We start from the raw sequence: 19453 nt of genomic DNA, 5'->3' as shown, positions 1-19453 counted from the left end.
ACCTTACAAGGGGTCAACACAGCTGATAGCGCTGCACAGTTGATTTGGTAGATTTGTATGGATTTTGATCTTGAACCAGGGATCTGTCACGTGCTAGGCAAATGTGTAAATCACAACACTATGGAGCCCTGTGTAAACCCAGAAACAGTTAATTCAACTAAAACAAAAACGAAAAATAACCCCATTGAATTAAAACCTTATCGACCTAACAGCACATGCTCTCTATACTTTATATTAGACCCTGAAGTGTAGACTGAACTTACTGACCTTACTAGCGTGAACCTAACTGGAACTAACATTTTTAAACTTATCTAAAATAATTTTAGAAGTTAAAGAAAGTTATACTGATGTTTTTGACTTTTGAACCTTGTATAAATGGAATACACATCTACCAAACAAAAAATGAAATGTATGGATATCTGAGTGTTTGCATGCCAATATTATTATCTAGTAGCCGCAGTGAATGAGTTTTGTGTAATGACTGCAGCTGAGACAAAACAGTAAGCAGAAGCAAGCAACACCTTTTCTTAAAATGATAAAAGCCCATCTGGATGGATGGCTACGTCGCTTTAATGCTTTATATATCAAGTGGTGCCTTCACACATGTACAAGTTACCCATGGCATGTGCCCTTTTGCACATCCATGTAATCACAGAGGCATAACAAGCCAGATGCTCTTTAGCCTGATGTGTGTGTATTTCCATGAAAAATGTCTAAATGTGATTCATCAGATAAAAGAAGTTTTCCACTTTTGCTCAGTCCGTTGGAAATGAGCTTGACAAACCAGAAATATTTATGAATTATATATTAATTCCTTGCGTAACTTGCTTTAGGGAACATGGCAGCAAATTTTCTTCTGTGATATGTGCTGTCGATTAATAAATACCCAATACTTACCTAATGTGTCGCTTGTGTTTCTTGCTGTCATATTGCTTATAGTAAACAGAACAATTCAGTGATAAATAAACCAATTTGCACTGCTGATTGTTCCATTCTCTCTGTCTCACACCCAAAATATACACTTATCACAATCTGCACACTGACCTAAAGTGACCTTTGACCTACAGTAAGAAAAGTAAATAAATGTAATAACTGTTATCTGATAATTATCTTACATGTCTTAATTTTATGTCTTTTAGTTTTTAAATTCTTACTGTTTTTAACTTTTATTGTTTTTATTTATCGCTTTTATTTATTCTTTTTTTTTTAGTTCAAATAGCTGTACAGCACTTTGGTTGAAAGTGCTTTATAAATAAAGTTACTGTTATTCTTATTATGATTAAAATACTATATCACCATGCAAACAACATTTATTACTTATCAGATATCAGATCCCACAAGGCTTGTTTGTTTTAAATCATTTTATTCATGAAAATAATATTACAAAATTAATGTCAAACCATGCACATTTTTCATAATTAAGACATAGAGTTAAACAGACTGGTTGTAAGTATCTTTAATGCAGATATGTACCTTTGAAGGCCTCTGACATTTTGGGCTGTGTATTCCCAGCAGAAAAAAAAACATATTGTGCTTTTGATTGTGGCTTATCAAGACAGTTCACGTGATTACACAACTTCTTGAGTAATTTGATTTCCATAAACTTAAAAAAAACAAACATGTGAAGTCATGAGCCTCACGAGCTTACTAAGCTTTTTTGTATCAGAGCAACATAACTGGAACAAATTATCTCAGATGATTTAAAAGGAGCTTAAAAAGGTCTCAAGTGATGTAAGATATAGTTCGGTTTTTCTTTTTTTTTTTTCTTTTTTTTTTTTCTTCTTTGCTGGGGGGCGGGGGTGGTCAGTGTTTAACCCCTCTGACGATGATTCCTTTTTTGACGTACGCACGACTCCGACCAATAGGAGCCTGATGCGCATCCCAGGCAGGCTCCATAAACAGGATAACTACCGAATCAGCCAATAAGACCGCAGGGCAACGGAACTTCATCCTCGTTTATTTCTCGGTCCTCCGCAGAATCCAAGCGCGCCTTAACCATGAGCACAAAAGTCGGCGACATCGTAGAGGAGTTCCAAAGCGAGCGCATCACAGACAACAAGATGTCCACCGTCCACCGCCACCACGAGATATCCCGCAAAGAGTCAGAGGATGAGTGCCGCTTACCGGCGCTGGAGGCAGCCTACACCGACATCCTGAGGCATCTTGGGGAGGACACCGACCGGGAGGGACTGTTGCGCACCCCGTTGCGCGCAGCCAAAGCCATCCAGTTCCTCACCAAGGGCTACCATGAGACCATCGATGGTGAGTCACCTGGGAAAAAGTTGAGAGAGGATGAGAGAGTGAGTTAGCAAAATGACTTAACTCAGGATTCAGCATCTTTTTACTTATGGACGTTTGGTTGGTCAAATCATGATATTTCAAATCTTCACAGACGTTAAAATTAAAAGATCAAGGCACAAAATAACGGGTAGATCAATTATTATTGGTATTAAGCATTATTATTATGATTCCAGGATATTGAAAAGATTTCAAATGAATGTTTCCTTAACTGAAGTAAAGATAATGAAATAATTTAAATGCATACGTTTGCCTTTGTATCACCAGACATCTTAAACAATGCCATATTTGATGAAGACCACGAAGAGATGGTGATTGTGAAAGACATAGACATGTTTTCACTATGTGAACACCACATGGTGCCCTTTTTTGGCAAGGTAGGTCTATGTGAATGTATGTGTGTGTGGACTGAAAGAAATGTTACATTTAAAAAAAGAAAGAGTGAGAAAAGAAAGAAAGCTTTCTTACTCATTAAGCATTGTTCAGTGAATTAATTTCAGCATTCAACCGCTAATATTGACCTCCTGTATTTCTCTGATTATGTGCTCTCATTGGCTGTCGTCCCTCTCCAGGTTCACATCGGATATATTCCCAACAAAAAAGTGGTGGGACTGAGCAAGCTGGCAAGGTAACAGAGTACGCACGCGCCCACACACACACATGCACTGTACCCTCCAGCTGCCACTGTGTCTGTATGTTTCTCGTGTTAGTGTCAGCTGACTGCGTTCTTCTGTTATTCCAGTGCATTGACCTGGAGGCTTAGAGCCTAAACATACTGGCCATCATCTAGGCCTCTCATCAGACACAAGTCTAAACTCTGCCCGCTCTCGAGCCATGAGAAAATCCTTTTGGACCTGTGGGAATCCCAGATTATTATCACAGCCTCTCTGCCTGTCTCCTTCTCCTCCTGTCCTAAAATATCTCTTTAAATCTGAATATAGTGATGCAGAGTTACAGTAGCTGCAGATGAACTTGAGACAGTCTCACTAACATTGAACTGTGAATGACAAATTCACAGAATGTGACTGATTCACAGATGACAAGTTATACAGTCTGCTGGCTGGAGAAGAGGCCAGCAGTCAGAGACTGATGCCAGACTGTGTTTATTAAAAACTGAATCATTATTAATGAATCTCCATTGCTTTGCTTGTGTTCTGATTTCTGCAGGATTGTGGAGATCTTCAGCCGTAGGCTTCAAGGTAAGCAACTGGCAAATGTGTGCACGCAGTAACAGCATGAAACTGGCATCATCTAGTGTACCGTATAAGCTGAATTTCATTGTTTTGTTTTGTTTTCAGTTCAAGAGCGACTGACTAAGCAGATCGCCACTGGAATATCTGAGGCTCTGCAGCCAAAAGGTGTAGCTGTGGTTATTGAAGCAGCGTAAGTACAAACATACACACACAAACTACCTTCAACATTATTATCTGTACAGCTTAAAGCTGCTGTTATATTGCACAGATATTCATATAGCATTATATGACACAAAATACTGGCCTTAAGCAGAGCTTAGGAGCCAGTAAGCTTAGGAGCTGCAGAGGTTTGATAAGCTCACTTGTGTGTTTTGCAGGCACATGTGTATGGTGATGCGTGGTGTCCAGAAGATGAACAGCCGCACAGTGACAAGCGCCATGCTGGGAGTCTACCTCGAGGACCCCAAAACTCGGGAGGAGTTCCTGTATCTTTCACAGCGCACTTAACAGACATCACGTGCCATCCACTCCTGAGCCTCTGTCTACAGTTGCACGTGGAAAGCTCTAGAGTTCCAGGGGATCTGCATCTGACTGCTGCAGATCCAAGACCTTCACCTCTCGATCTAACCTCAATACACTGAAGCCGTGAAGATTTCAGTCTTACTGCTGATCATCTATTGTTGGAATCACTGTGAACACAACATACTTACTTTCATGGTGCCTTTAGAAGATATTGTACAGTCTTCATTGGCAGTATAGTATATTATTATTGCCAAGTATACAACTTCAGTGCAATATTGTAATGTGACAATACTTAAGATTTTAATTTTTTTTCTTATGGGACATTCACAGGTGCTCTTGCAAAGTTATTACATTTGTTATTCACTGGTTTTACTAATTTAACAAAACTTGTGTCCTTTATAAATACATTTATAAAGTCTTTTATGCATTATGTGGTATTTTAGGATGCAAATTCAACGGTTATAGCTGTAAAATGATTCAAATGAGTAGAGCTGATAGAAGTACTGAGTAAATGTTTGTTTGATCAGTGGCCACTGTGACAAGTATCCTGGAAGGTCAAAAGCAGCATTCTGAAAGTTTTCAGTCCAATTTTGTTCATGTCGAAAAGAAATAAAACCTCAAGGGCAACTACTGTTGTGTGTTTGAACTATTCTATTTACATTATATAAGATTTTAAGTATGTGGAGTGTTCATACTATGGAACAAATAAGATATGATATGAAATAAGACCCACAATTCACAAGACCTTTCAAGAATCTTCAGAAGCAAACACCCAACACACTAGACAAATGGGAAAAATGAAGCCAAATGAGTTATATTTCTCTGCTCTTTGTTGACTACAGCTCAGCATCCAACGCTATCATTCCAAATAAGGTGGTGGTCAAACTACATATGTCACTGGATATTAGATTTTGTTAACAACCGCTTAACAACAGCCTGTCAGGCCAGGCAAGCACACATCCTCCACCCTCACTCTAAGTACTCAAGTCCTCTAAAGCTCTCTGTTGAGCCCTTTTCTCCGTGCTCTGTTCACACAACTGTAAACCCATCTAAAACTCAGACCATTGTTTGACACTGATTGGACTAATAACTGACAGTGTATATATGTCTGATGTATACAGGAAAGAGGTCCACAACTTGACATCAATAACCAGTTCTTAAATATCACAAATATAAAAGAGATCATTATAGACCTCAGGACCACAAAGAAAAACCACACACTCTAATACACATTAATAAAGAGATTGTGGAAAGAGTCTCTAGCTTCTGATTCCTCAGACTCAGCATTACAGAGCATCCTTCCTGGGATGATAACACTTCAGCAGCTGTGGGTAAGGAACAACAGCGCCTTTACTTCCTAAGGAGGATAAAGAGAGCCAAACTCCAGAAATGCTGCTCATCACCTTCTACAGATACATAACAGAGAGCATCTTCACAACCTGCATGACTGGTTATGTGTGAACATATAATTTTGAATCTGTCTAATAAACGCAAAAAATAAAAAATTAGCCTGTATAGCTAGAGTCAGAGATATTATACTTGGTTTTTTTTTACTAATTCGTTTTTATTTTGATTTAGTCTTGCTTTTTTTTTTTTAAGTGCAGAGCAGGTTTTTTGTTTCAATTTAGTTTTTATTGTTTGAAAATGTTAACTTTTAGTTTGGAGGGTGCATGTCAGAAATAGGATTTATTAAAATATTGCTTTTTTAATAAAAACACGCCTTTTTGAAAGCAGTTGTCTCACAGTTTTGTAGATATCCAGATTGTCAATAAACATATCCCTCAAAACTTCATCAGGGAAGTTGTGGTAAAATTTTACCAAACTAACAAATACTAAAACTTCCTCTACATTTTTTTTACTATATTTTATTTTTCCAAGTTCACAAAACTGTTTCAGTTATTTTAATTATTTTCAAGGGTCTAGTTTTCCTGCAGATATTTTTATATACAGTCATATTCACCCAAAAAGCTACAAGCTATGCAACAAGCTTGTGGATTGTAAGGAAAACTAAAAGAACTAGAAGAACATAGCAGTGTAGTAAAGATAGAGAAACTCCTACTAAATGGGTAAAACTTTGGGAAGACAGTTTTCCTTTATTCATCAGCTTGTGAGTCGTATAAGAAACCTGTGGATCAGAACGAGTTGCACCAGCTAACAGATGTATCTTCAAATATTTTTAAAGTTACTGTGAATAAAATGATAACTTATAGGACTGAGGAGATGATTGTACAGAGCTAAAATGTAGCTGTTTTAACGTTGCACTCACTGTTTTTGTTTAGGGAGAGAGCTAAGAATGTCAGATTATAAAAAAATTAATTTATCGTTCACATGCTAAATGCATGTGAGCACTTTGCTGCACTGTCCCACACACATACTCCCTCCCTACATTTCATTTGTTTAGATCTATCACTCCATGTGTAATCCTTCATGCACTATATCGAATATATTTTGAGAAAAATGTTGCCCACTGTTGACAGAACCAGTAAAGGGTGACATGATCGGTTCTACTTTTCTATTTGCTTTCTATAAACTTAAATTAAGTGTTAAAGTTATTCTTTAATATACTTTATCATAAAATCATTTGACTATCTTTACAAATATCTATCAAGTTAAAATAAAAAATTTGGAGTTACTCTGTTCTCGATTGCAGGTTTGGAGGGACTCTTCATGGGTACTGTGGTGGGAATTTTCAGCATTGGCGGCAGCCTTGGCATTATGGGCGGGCCTTGTGGCTTCAGACACATCTGTAATGGTCACTGCGCCACTTTAGCTGGATTCTCCTCACATTCTTTCACAGTTAGAAGTAAAATTAAGTCAAGTGATTTAGTAATGAAAGATTTAAATTTCTACATCAGCAGTAAGTCTTTGCAGTAGCAACCAAGCGGAAGCTAAAGGTTCGCTAACAGTAGCAGGAACAGAGTTTAACGGCTGACCGGGGAAGACTCGGACCCACAGAGGGCAAAGCGCACCTCTAACAGGGCTACTTGGAGCAGATGGGACAAAGAAAAAAATTTCTGTACAACTAAAAGAGGTAACTAAGAAGTGGTCCACAGCTAGCTTTAGCACAGGCTCTCACTCGGAAAACTACAAAAACAAAACGAAGCCTGGTGAGGAGATTCTGTGCTCACTTTCTACACCATCCCAGTGCACAGAGTTGTTAATCAACGTTTGTCCTCTACCTTTTATTGTAGGTTTGCCATCTCTAAGCTACCACTGCTAACACTAACACTACTTTATGCTGGAGAAATAAATCTCAGGGACAAAATAGAAGCTAGTACTTATTTAGTCTTAACAATAGCCTTGACCCTGTTTCTGCACCAACACAGGTCTAAACACTAGAGAAAGAAAAATAAAGTTTTAAGTGCCCAGAAATCTGTCTATAAGAAGAAGTAAGGAAGACTCACCGGTGACTTCAGCCTTCAACAGGAGCCCAAGTCGTGTCCGATGCTTGCAGCTGCTCGCCCATATTAAATAGGCAGCTTCAGGATCGATAGTGCGTGCGTCACCAACAGGAAAAGGGTGCGTAATTATGCACAAGGTAGAACATTGGCTGCTTCATTAATATGTAGAGAGGATTGGTCAAGGCCTATATCGTTTTTTTTTTGTTTTTTTTTTTCTTAACCTTAGATAGGTGGCTTGTCAGAATTTGACCCTGTTGCTAAGCTAAAGCTAAGCTAAAGCTAAAGCTGAATTTAAAGTCAGCACATTCATTGTATTTTTTTTTTATCAATATTATTGTAGATAGATGTTAATTATCATGGCCTATGTCATCATTAGTAGTTAAAGTCAGTTTTTTATTAGCATGAAAGAATATTGCCAGGATAACATAGGCGGCCTTAAGGTTGGTATATATTAAATGCAGTATTTGCGGCATATACCATATTTATTTGCATGTTCCCAAGTAAAGAAATGGCAATAAGTAGCCTAGAAACACTGAAAATGTTTTTAGTTGTGCTATAAGTTGCCAAAGTTAAATAAATTCTCATCTAGTATGAACATATTTTCTTATTAATATATGAATGAGATATATTTGTGAGCAACTCAGCTGATTTGGACTTATAAACGCTCCTCAATTATTACTGTGTTATGAAGCTTTTTCCCTTTCTTAAATACACAGTAGCACCTGTGGAAGAGAGTTCATTACCCATGGTCTTACCTACAGTCTGCCTCAAACTCATAGCTTATAGGCTTGTCTGTGATCATTGTCATTCCCCATGCCGGTTCCTGATGTAGTTTAAAGCAGGCTTTTTGGCTTTGATTGTATTGTATAGACTCTAAACTTGGGCCTGTTTATAGGTGTATGACTGATATATATTATATTGAAGTATAGTTTTAAATACGAGTTTAACAGGTTTCTGACTGTGGATCCTAGTTCATAATCTCTGTTTTGTGGACACCGTGTGTACTAGTGTAAGCGAATCGGTGCACATAAGTGACTTTGTGATTGTGCTACTCTCCCTGAGACAGTAAAGTGAGGTGAACCAGATGTCCTCGGTTCTGCTCTGACGGTGACCCACTGACTGATGCTCTGCCACTACAGCCATGCTGCTAAAGTCCCTAACAGTTGGTACGTTTCCATATTCTCTCTTGTTTTCTCTTTGAATGTCAACATATGATAAGTGATAATGAGCCACATCCAGCAAGGCCTCAAACACAATAAAACAAGGGAAATCTTCTCTTTTTAAAGTGTAATTGGCAGTTCCAGTTTGTTCATGTATTTTAAAAATATGTGCATGGACAGGACACTATTTTTTCATTTTGGAGTAGTAAATAGCATGTACTGTATGTGGGTCCTTTGTGTAGTGGTTAATGGATTCATCTTACACATGAAAGCTCCCTGGTTTGAGAGTAGGATTGGATACAAATCCACCCTCAGGGCGTCACAAGCCCAGATAAATGGGAACGTTGTGCCAGGAGGTGCAGCAGTCTTGCTCATTCACATATTCTCCTTTTTAGCAGTTGTTTTGTCTGGTAATCACCTCTGGGTTACAATACGAATACATCCAGACTTTTTAAAGCTAGAGCCACTTTATGTCTCAGTATGGAGACACAAAGTGGCACACCAAATCACCCAGGTACGAGTATGTGACTCAGATTTCCTGTTAGTGGGAATAATGGGCACAGAGATAATATAGTTTTAATTAGTTTGTATTTTATTTCATGACTGATTTGTTTTTCAGTTTTCCATTTTTAAATATTTCTTTTGTCATGGGCATGATTTACTAATATTAATGTCTTATTTAACTTAATCTTATTAATATATACATTTAGCCTGGGTTTAGTTAAATGAATAACATGGATTTGTTAGAACATTTCCCCTGTCCAGAATTATATAACTGTCTCTTGATAATGTTTTTTGTATTTTAAAGATCTGCTAAACATAGCCATGAACAGCTGACTCATTTACATCAGTCATATCTGAGAGTTACCTGCTGTAGATTACCCAGAAACTAAGGCCGTTTGTATCTTGTTGACCGGCAGTATAAATCAATAAGGACACGTTAAAAAAAGTGTGCACATGTTGCTGAAGGCCTGGGGGAGAGCGAGCCCTTTAAATATCAACTGATGAGCTTGTGAACTCTAACCTCTTTTTCTGAAAGCAGTTGAGGGGATGGGGGGGTGGCAGAGGGGTCACACCTGACCGTTTCCAAATATGATTATGTCAGAATAAACTGATTATTTCAGGCATATGAGACAAATGTGCGTCACGGGCTAAATTTAAACTCTTTATGTCTGAAGGCAAGGAGACAAAACGACCCGGTCAGATGTCCTCATAGTGGAAGCTTTATTTCACATAACAAAAGCAACACAGCATATATTACATACAGAAACTAACATTTTGAAAAGGAAAGCACTGAATTTAAAATACAGGAAAAGTCTGAGAGTGTTTTACCGCAGAAACAGGCGATAACAGGTGGTGTATTTAGAGATGGCCTGCGTATGGCCACTGTAACAGCTCCAGCAAACAAAGCCACCTCTCTTTCAGTCCGTTATTCACGTGTGGAGCCTCTCCCTGATCAGCATGCAGTTACACAGACGTCTGTTTGTAGTTCTTGGTGTCCAAAACCTTCTTTCCACACATTGCACAGATTCCTGGACACAACAGAGAGAGAAAAGAACAACGCAAAAATGGTGTAAGCAAGCATCATTATTTTATTTTTTAGCGTCTTTGGGGCAGCAGAACTGAACTGTGAACAGAAAACAGCAGCATCAGCTCTGTCTATCAAACTGATGAGTGTAAGTTAAATATTAACTCTCCTGTAACTATGCTTTTTGATCACATCAATTCCTGAGGAAGACCAGAGGTCCTTTTATCTGCAATATGCCCCAGCTCAGGGTTCCAACTCCGAAAGGCATCTGGTGGAAAATCTGGGAACATTATTGTTTCTCCAGCGAGTTCTTACTGTCCTGCTGAAAGCATGTTTTTCGCTAATTTTCCCTGTTCAATGACAGAAAAAGCACAAATGGCAGGCAAATAAGAAATAACAGTAGAGACCTAAAATTTTGCATAAATTTTATATTTGATGAAGAAGTGCATATTTCCTCAAAGTTTTTTCCCCAGGAAAATTTGAAGCATCTGATGAAATGACCGATAGCCAAAACAGAAGGTCAAAAGCACAACTTCTCCAAGGCATTATAACAAGCCTATTCATACGGTGGCCCGCGGGCCACATGCGGCCCAGAAGCAACCTGCGAGTGGCCCTGCCTGTGGTCCTGGCAGAAACACAGAGAAAACGCAAAAAATTAATTAATTAATTAATTTAAAAAAATTTAAAATTCCTACAGCGTAGTGTAGACTGTGAATGCAACACTCCTAGTAGCCTAGCAATATTTAACCCACAATGCACCGTGATGTAAACATATTAAAGTATCATCGTAATATATGATGCGACAACAGCATGTCTTTCTCAGTCCAAAAGCGTAAAATTGACAATGAAAACCGTCGGTTTAACCCTGCCTGGACTGACAAATACTTATTCATTTTACCGCCAAATCCAAATGCCAAACCTATGTGTTTAATTTGCAGTGAGTGTGTTGCGGTACTTACGAAGGCACCACAATGACAAACACCAGACTTTCTACACAAACTTTCCAGAGCAATCTCAGGAGAGGGCTGCGAAAGTACAGTTTAATTGCGAGTTTAATAATCTTACAACCGGAGCTGTAATACCATGGTGAGGGTCCTGTACAGCCCAAGAGAGAGCTGCAGCAGCTTCCCTTCGTGTTTGCTTCTTCGCAAAGAAGAAAAGGCCTTTCGCAGATTCTGAAACAGTGGAATACTGCATGCTAGCTGTGGTGGATGCGGTGATAAGTGACGAAAAAATTAAAGTGTGACATCTGCTATTAAAAACGTGCCCCTGTCAGACAGTTCAAATATTTGTAGAGTTTAAGTTCTGGCGTCAGACGAGTTTGAAATGCTGTTAGATGACCTGAAGAAAACTGATATAACGTCTATAGCAGGAGATGGGTTTTGAGACAGAACTGATAATACACAGTTGTGCATATATGTCCTTTTTTTGGATGCAAAATTGCTCGGCTTACTACCGTTAGAGGGACGAAATAATGTTTGAGAAGATTTCAGCTCTTTTTGAGGAAAATGGTCTGGATATGAAGCGTGTCTGTATACTTGTGACGGATGGGGCTCCATCCATGGCAGGAAAAGTGAGTGGTCAGCAAAATATTTATTTTAATTTGAAAGAGAATTATCAAAATGTTGTTGTTGTTTTTTTAATTATTATTTCAAATGTGCAAAAAAAATAGTTTAGTTATAGCTCCCTATTTTTTTAAATGGACCTTTTGGTGTGCATTTGTGAGAGGTCACCAGATTTACAGGGGAAAAAGGAATAAAAAATTACTTGTTTTTCAATACAGTTGTGTGGGTTTGAAATTGATCATGATCTGCTGCTTACTGGCTGCAAAAAAATATCTGGCCCAGATAAATTCCTCGGTTTGAAAATCTGGCCCAACTAACTTCTTAGTTGAATAGCCATGCATTATAAGAATACATAGCTGATTTGACCTCAATTTCATGTTAAAGTTTCCAAAAACATCCAAGCCTCAAGCAGGCTGTTCTTTTGTAACCCTGTTGTTGAATTCGCATTTGCCGAACCACGCGGGAATGGGGCTGTCATGCACTGTACTTTGCCCTACTCATCCTTTGTATTTGTTATTATATTTGCCCCTTGCTTCTTTATCTGGCCTGATAACCTGTAGCCACACAGGACCATGTAAGTAACATGAAGATCGACATATCTATACCTTTTGAGATGTTATGTCATTTATATTATCTACTGTAAACAGCTAGCACTGTCAGCCATGTTACCTTTGAACTGTTTAACTAATCTTCTTGAAAGATTAAATCTTAGACCACTTAGGCAAATGCTGACTTCAGCACTACGGAAGAGGGACCGTTCATTGATCTGACTGACTCAACGACAAAGATCTAGTCTAAGACCTTTAGTAGATATAAAATAGATTAAAGAGGGGGAAAAGCCCACCGGCAGGTCAGAGTCCTCTCACATTCCCAGCTATTGCCACATCCTAATCTGAGCATTTTTGCCTCAATTTAAAGACAACAAAAGAAAAATAAGTAGATGTGTCAGAAGCAGTTGCTTAACGGTTTTCACAGCTTAAAGCTGTGAAGAAAAGCAGTATTACAAGTATAATGTTTACAAAGAAGATCGGTGTATTGATCTGTGTATCATGCAGAGAGGCAGTTTTGTTAGAATCTGCTGAAAGCAATAAATGCATTCCAACAATCAAAGTTTTGGACCTGCAGTAGCATTCCTGCATGATAAGCAGTGCGACTTTGTACCTTTCTTGTATGCACAGCCCTGGCAGTAGTGTGACCCAGCCTGATGAACTGAGCTCTTGCAGATCCTGCAGATAGCAAAGCCGGACTTGCTGTAAGGGTCGAACCTGCGATGGGAAAGAATTATAGACACATAACTACAGATGCAGTAAAGTTGATTAGCCATGTTAGCGGCATGGCTGTAATGAATAAGCAAGTTAAAATGGTGATTTTCATGCGAGAAAGTATGTAGCTCTTGTATGTGAAAATAGAGACCCTGATGGCGCTCACCTGGCTTTCTTAGAAGTCAACATCTTATTCTCATTTAGTTTGCGCCCACCACTCTCTGATTGGAAAAAGCAGAAAGGATCCAATCAAGCATCATCATTAAAGTAACATCACATTAAAACCACAAATAAAGTTTCTGTGCAGGCCGGTAGTCCTGTATCACCACTCAGCCTACACTTGTGAAAAGAAAGTGCCCCTTCTGTCAGTTCTAAGCTTTTGCAGATCAGGACATAAATAAAAACTTCAAACACAACATCAGATGAACAACAACACATCTTACACAGTCTGATTTTTTACTTGAACAAAAACTAGCAAAAATGCATAAAAACCTAAGTGAACAACATGATTCAGGCATGTGTTTATGCATAGCGACATTTCCATTAGGTAGAGGTCTGGACTTTGACTGGGCCATTGCAAAACCTTGATTGTTTTACTTTTCAGACATTCAGCTGTAGATTCGCTGCTGCACTTGGGATCATTGTCCTGTTGCATCAGCCAGATTTTAGCTGTTTGGACAGAGGCCCTCACAGATAAGTTTATGATCAACTCAGTGACTGCAAGGTGACCAGGTCCTATGGCTGCAAAACAACCCCAGATCATCACTCCTTCCCCATTGTGTTTGTGCTCATATGTTGTGTTTGGTTTTCTCCATGCACAGTGTTATGCATTATGGCTATTCTGATCTCTTCTGTGCAAAGAACCTTGCTCCAGAAGTCTTTTGGTTTGTTCAGATGCAACTTGGCAAACCTAAGCTGTGCTGCCATGTTTGTGTTAGAGAAAAGAGGCTTTCTTCTGGTCTTGTGTGAATTTGCAGGCACATTCATTCCTGGGAAGATTGAAAATTTTCCACTTTATAATAATTTTTAATCACTGTAGAATGATCAAACTATAAACAGACTGATGAACAGCAACAAATGCTTCTCTAAGGTCATTGCTGACATCTTTCTTCCTTGGCATCATGTTAAAATACACCTGAATGCTCCGGACAAGCAAACTGCTAAAACCTATTCTTTTATAGAGATGCTCACACTTGCTGATGATCAAACCAAAACTAAATGGATTTGATTATCAGTCCCTGAATGCTACCTACCCTCTTAATTCCTACAGTAAGGGTGTACTTAGTTTTTTACAGGACTGCAGGATTATAGTAAAGGAATAAATTCTGCTGAACTGACATTTTTCTTTGTGCTTCTGTGCTTTTGCACAGGAAAGATGAGCGAGGTTATTGGTAATGTCTGCCATGTGCTAACTGTCTAATGTTACTTATACTGCATGGTGTCTGGCCAAAAACAATTGTCTAGCCCGTGCAACAGGGACAGTGATTGATTAATGTACTGTGATCCAGTCTCTGATGCTCTGTGCCAGATACTGTTTTAGGTAGCTGTTTGGGGAGTTTATTGCCCACTTCAAATATGAAGAGAAAGGTTATAACAAACCAGGAAGCACTGGATCTCAGTTAACCGTTCTCATAGACCAATGATTGATATCAGCTAAGTGGGTAAAAATCTTTATTCTTTCCTTTCATGTTTTTTCTGTAATTACCAGTAACAGATGCTAATAAGATGTGTTCTTGAGAGTAGCTTTACATTAAAAGTTATAGCCTTTGTTTCACTGGACAAGATTATTGGTTCTTTCATTTGGGGAGGGAAGCCACCTAGGGTTTCTAAAACTTTACTGCAGCGATGCAGATTTAGTGGAGGACTTGCATTACCTAATTTTCTAGCCTACTACTGGGCCGCTCACATCCATAAACTTTGCTACTGGCTAAAATCTTCTGGTTCCTTGTGGTGTAAATTGGAGCTATCATCATGTAAGGGCTCTTCTATACCAGCTTTGCTCTATTCCTCTTTACCCGTAAAACCCTTTCTGTATACTGATAATCAGGTGGTTCTTAACACACTCAAAATCTGGTTTCAGTTTAGACGGCACTTTAATTTTGTAATGCCATCTTCCTCGGGTCCTCTAAGCGACAACCATTTGTTTCCCCCTTCACTCTTGGACTCGACATTCTCAGTGTGGTGTGACAAGGGTATTAAACAGTTCAAACATTTATATGTGGATGGTGTTTTCGGTAGTTTTCCCAATTTGTCTTCTCGTTACGATCTCCCTATTACCCATTTGTTTCGCTATTTTAAAATTCGAAATTTTGTTGCCAAGTGTTTCCCAAATTTCCCCTCTTTACCTCCAGAACAGCAGTGGGAAACTACGTTATCATTTATTCCTCATCACAGAGGAACCATTTCGAAACTCTATGATACTATCCTGTCTTTTAGTAACCACTCTAATGTTAAGCTTAAGTGTACATGGGAAGGAGAACTAGGAATTCAAATACATGAGGAGTCTTGGGAACAGGCTATAGCGAGGGTACGGTCTTCCACCTCCTGTGCTCGTCTTGGACTTATTCAATTTAGAGTCATACACAGGGTGCATTCCTCTAAGTGTCTTTGTTTTAGAGTGTGTTTTTGTTTAGTTGTTTTATATATATATATATATATATATATATATATATACATACATACACAGTGGCTTCACGTTCCAGCAGGACAACGACCCTAAACATAAAGCCAGGGCTACAATGGAATGGTTTAAAACAAAACATATCCATGTGTTAGAATGGCCCAGTCAAAGTCCAGATCTAAATCCAATCGAGAATCTGTGGCAAGATCTGAAAACTGCTGTTCACAAACGCTGTCCATCTAATCTGACTGAGCTGGAGCTGTTTTGCAAAGAAGAATGGGCAAGGATTTCAGTCTCTAGATGTGCAAAGCTGGTAGAGACATATCCTAAAAGACTGGCAGGAAAATGAAAATGAAGAAAGGTTAATTGTATTTCGGTAACTGCAAGTACTGTGTTGTTTTCTTTTTTCAATAAAAATATTTGCACAAAAAAAAAAGCAAAAAAAAAAGCTATAGCCTTATAGTTATAGCCTTCATCGAGTCCTCAGTGCTTAGGCTCAGTTCACCTTACAATAACAACACATTTGTTCTGTGTGATTAGCACATCATAACTGGCAGATCTCAGGCCAGATCTCAGTGTTTTCCTAACCACTTATCCAACTGTCATAGCGTGACAGACACGGTACAGCAGACACAGCCACCACAGAGACAGTTTTTCACTCTCAATTCCACATCTACAACTGATTTATAGTCAACCTAACAAGCATATTATCATACTGTGGAAGACACATCAGCTCCCAGAATAAGTTTGAACCCAGAACCTTCTTGTAGTACGGTGACAGTGCTAACCATTGTACCACACTAATCTCAGGGCAAACCTGGTATTTCCTTGTTTCTCACTTCAGCAGCACTTACATAAACAATTAATGGTTAAAGAGTGTCATCTAGTGGTAAGAATTTAGTAAAGGTTAACTTTAAAAGTAAAATTCTAAAAATTGGACTAAAATGAGAACCTTTAAAGTTCACAAAGTCACATTATAACATGTATAAATGTTTAAAACATATTCAACCATTTAAAAGAAATTTACTTTCTAATCTCATGATACATCAGTGGAGTTCTCTATGTGTCTGCTACGCCCTCCGGTCATTTGGCCACTTCATGAAAGACAGCTGCTCTCGCCTGTCTTTGTTGCAGTTCTCTCACACCTCACGCCAGAGCTGAATGGGATTATGCTTGTTTGTAAAATTCCATGTAATTAGCTCCAGCAGCAAGTGCCCCTTTCCATTTAGTCACCGAGCTAAGAGATGCATGTTGATTCAGGATTACTTATAGTGATCTTGAGAGGTGAACTGTGGCAAACCTTTGGGACCTGCTCTGTTCTGTTGTGTTTGGTTAAATTCGTCTGTATGTTAGCAGAAGCTTTTGTGGCCAGACAGGGAGTGTAGGCTTTGTCTTTGTGTAGGCTTTGACATGTAACTTAGTGCTTCTTTTCTTTTTTTAGCAATAAAAATAAGTGTTTTTTTTCTGTTTACTTTATTATTGGAAATTGATTGTAAATAAATGCCTTGGTTGTTCTCACAACCTCCACTGGGTCCAGGATGCCCTCTGGACCCAGTGGAGGTTGTGAGTGACAGGAGAATGGTGGCTAAGCTGTCATCCCTGCTGGACAACATCTCCCACCCCATGCATGAGACTGTGACAGCACTGAGCAGCTCCTTCAGTGGGAGACTGCGGCACCCACGGTGTGGGACGGAGAGATTTCGCAGGTCTTTCCTCCCCACTGCTGTCAGACTCCACAACAAAGACTTTAACTGATCATACACACACATCCACAAATGTGCAATAACACAAATGTGCAATAATCTTTCTGGCACCGTTGTATTTTTCACTCTGTTGTATATAGCATTTGTATTCTATTTTTATCCTATTGTATATTTTATTCTATTTTATTCTACTGTATATAGTATTCTATTTTTATTCTATTCTGTACAGTTGTGTACTGTATTTATTCTTATTTTATTTTATTCTAATTGTCCTTCATAACTTTTGCACTGTCCACTTCCTGCTGTGACAAAACAAATTTCCCACGTGTGGGACTAATAAAGGTCATCTTATCTTATCTTATCTTAATCTTGTATGGACGTTTGTGATTTGGTCTGCTGGTATGTTATGTTACACTCCATGTCCTCCATAAACTGCAGATAAAAGCCCTGTAGATATGAAAGTCAGAGATGATTGTAGGTTTATAATCTTGAGTTACTATCACTGGTTTAAAATAAAATAACATAGAATAAAATAAAATAAAATAAAATTGGATATCAGATCATCCCCAAAGTAAATGTATGTACATTCTGAATAATAGTAATAGTAAGTTTGGACTTCAAATTATTTCTTTCAACTGTTCCTTTTCCAAGGGTATAATTGTACAGAACACATCTTGAATGACTTTTTAAAAAAAAAAAAAAAAAAACAACAATTGGGTGCACAGGTTTGGATTTTCTCTAATCCAACACAGGGTCAAAAGTATACATACAGGATCAAAAATATACACACACTATCATAAGTTTTTCAATAAATGGTGCTGAATGTTCTACGATGTATTTTAACCTGACAAGGCCAAAACCTCTTAACCTCTCCTTAGTGATCATGATTGACTACAACTGGTAGTTTCGCTTTGCTAACACAAAAATAATTTGTTTTATAGCACTCATTGGAGTCATCAATACTCAGGACAATGGGAAAGTTAAAGGAACTATGTGAAGATCTAAGAAGCAGAACTGTAGATTTACACAAATTAGGTACTTTTCTTGGAACAATTTTAAACAACTGTGGACTCCAAAATTGTCAGTTCAAACAACTCTATGTAAATACAAACTACTTACATGTGCTACCACTTTACCAAGGTTTGAATGAGGACGGAAACGAGGAATCACCAAGGCACACGATTGGTCATGAAGTAGAAGCTTTTCGAACACCATTGTTCATTTCCACGGTGAAGTGACTTTTATACTGCAAAGGACTGGTGGTAGCATCATGCTGCCAGTGATACTGGTAGATTGCATAAGGTGGATGGAATCAAATAAGCAGCCAGAATTATGCCAAAAACCATATTGTTGTTTTTCTTTTGTTTGTTTTAAGTCATTCAAGATTTGTGCTGTACAATTATTCCACCCTACATAAGCAACAAGGTTAAAGAAATCATTAAAAGCCCCAACTTCATGTTCATGAACGTATTTAAACTACTTTCCTTGAGTCACTTAATATATAATGATTTATTCTTAATATTTTAAGTCAATGCTCCTAAGAATGTACATAAAACCAAGAGAAATCACACACTAACTGAACGCTATTTCAGGTTTTGGTTTAAAAGCTTAATTCCCCCCTCCCCGTTGTATTAGCTATATATTTTCTGTTGTTTTTAATTGTGATCTTTCTATTTAATCTTGCAAAACTTCCAGCAACCCTTGCACACTGGTGACATTATGCCATTGAACTGAAACAAATCCAGATTTTACTCTGTTCACCTGTTGTATTCCGGGCTCCATCCTTCCAGGTGTCAGGAGTGATGACCTTACCGAGCTTCTTCTCACCTGGAGATAAAAAGCAACGCAGCATATGTAACAAAAACAGCGCAGTGGATTTAAAGGAAATAAGCCTAGAAGGTGAAGGTATGTTTTTCTGAACCAAAACAACAGTGAGGACAGTAATAACAACAGTTAGCATCACATAGCGTTAGCCATCTTTCTAAGGATCATCGAGCTTCTCTTAACGGGAAAAAAGACATTAGAATCGAAGATCTAAAATAAATTAAGTGATAGAAAAATGGCGAGATACCTACACTTTTCACAAACCATTGTCCTTTTTTGTTTGTTAAAATAGAAGCAGAAGCGTTAGCTGCGTTTAGCTTTCTCTGTTAATGTAAACTTCCGGTCGTTACTTCCGTTTCCTTGCAGCTCGCAAGAGA

General features: G+C 38.3%; 2 protein-coding genes across 2 annotated transcripts; one reads left to right on the top strand and one right to left on the bottom strand.

The window, feature by feature from the left end:
- Nucleotides 1–1386: 1386 nt before the first annotated feature.
- Nucleotides 1387–4630, top strand: gch2 (GTP cyclohydrolase 2). The gene is made up of 6 exons (XM_063482812.1): nucleotides 1387–2262; nucleotides 2566–2675; nucleotides 2871–2926; nucleotides 3466–3497; nucleotides 3597–3681; nucleotides 3869–4630. Exons 1-6 carry the CDS (start codon nucleotides 1998–2000, stop codon nucleotides 3996–3998), a joined length of 678 nt encoding a protein of 225 aa, XP_063338882.1. The 5' UTR covers nucleotides 1387–1997; the 3' UTR covers nucleotides 3999–4630.
- A 5154-nt stretch (nucleotides 4631–9784) lies between these two features.
- cript (cysteine-rich PDZ-binding protein) lies at nucleotides 9785–19453 on the bottom strand. The gene is made up of 5 exons (XM_063482814.1): nucleotides 19328–19453; nucleotides 19014–19079; nucleotides 13096–13150; nucleotides 12829–12932; nucleotides 9785–10106 (listed from the first exon to the last, which is right to left on the bottom strand). The coding sequence occupies exons 1-5, from the start codon at nucleotides 19341–19343 to the stop codon at nucleotides 10042–10044; spliced, it is 306 nt and encodes a 101-aa protein (XP_063338884.1). The 5' UTR covers nucleotides 19344–19453; the 3' UTR covers nucleotides 9785–10041.

Source organism: Pelmatolapia mariae, linkage group LG8, assembly GCF_036321145.2.
Source record: "Pelmatolapia mariae isolate MD_Pm_ZW linkage group LG8, Pm_UMD_F_2, whole genome shotgun sequence".
Taxonomy (NCBI): Eukaryota; Metazoa; Chordata; class Actinopteri; order Cichliformes; family Cichlidae; genus Pelmatolapia; species Pelmatolapia mariae.
This window is presented reverse-complemented; position numbering and strand designations above follow the sequence as displayed.

Coding starts and splice junctions, on each gene's coding strand:
- gch2 (XM_063482812.1), top strand. CDS start 1,998: ATGAGCACAAAAGTCGGCGACATCGTAGAGGAGTTCCAAAGCGAGCGC. Junction 2,263..2,565: donor CTACCATGAGACCATCGATG/GTGAGTCACCTG, acceptor TTGTATCACCAG/ACATCTTAAACAATGCCATA. Junction 2,676..2,870: donor TGGTGCCCTTTTTTGGCAAG/GTAGGTCTATGT, acceptor GTCCCTCTCCAG/GTTCACATCGGATATATTCC.
- cript (XM_063482814.1), bottom strand. Junction 13,151..19,013: donor TGGAGCCCGGAATACAACAG/GTGAACAGAGTA, acceptor TTTTCCAATCAG/AGAGTGGTGGGCGCAAACTA. Junction 10,107..12,828: donor GGGCTGTGCATACAAGAAAG/GTACAAAGTCGC, acceptor TGTTGTGTCCAG/GAATCTGTGCAATGTGTGGA.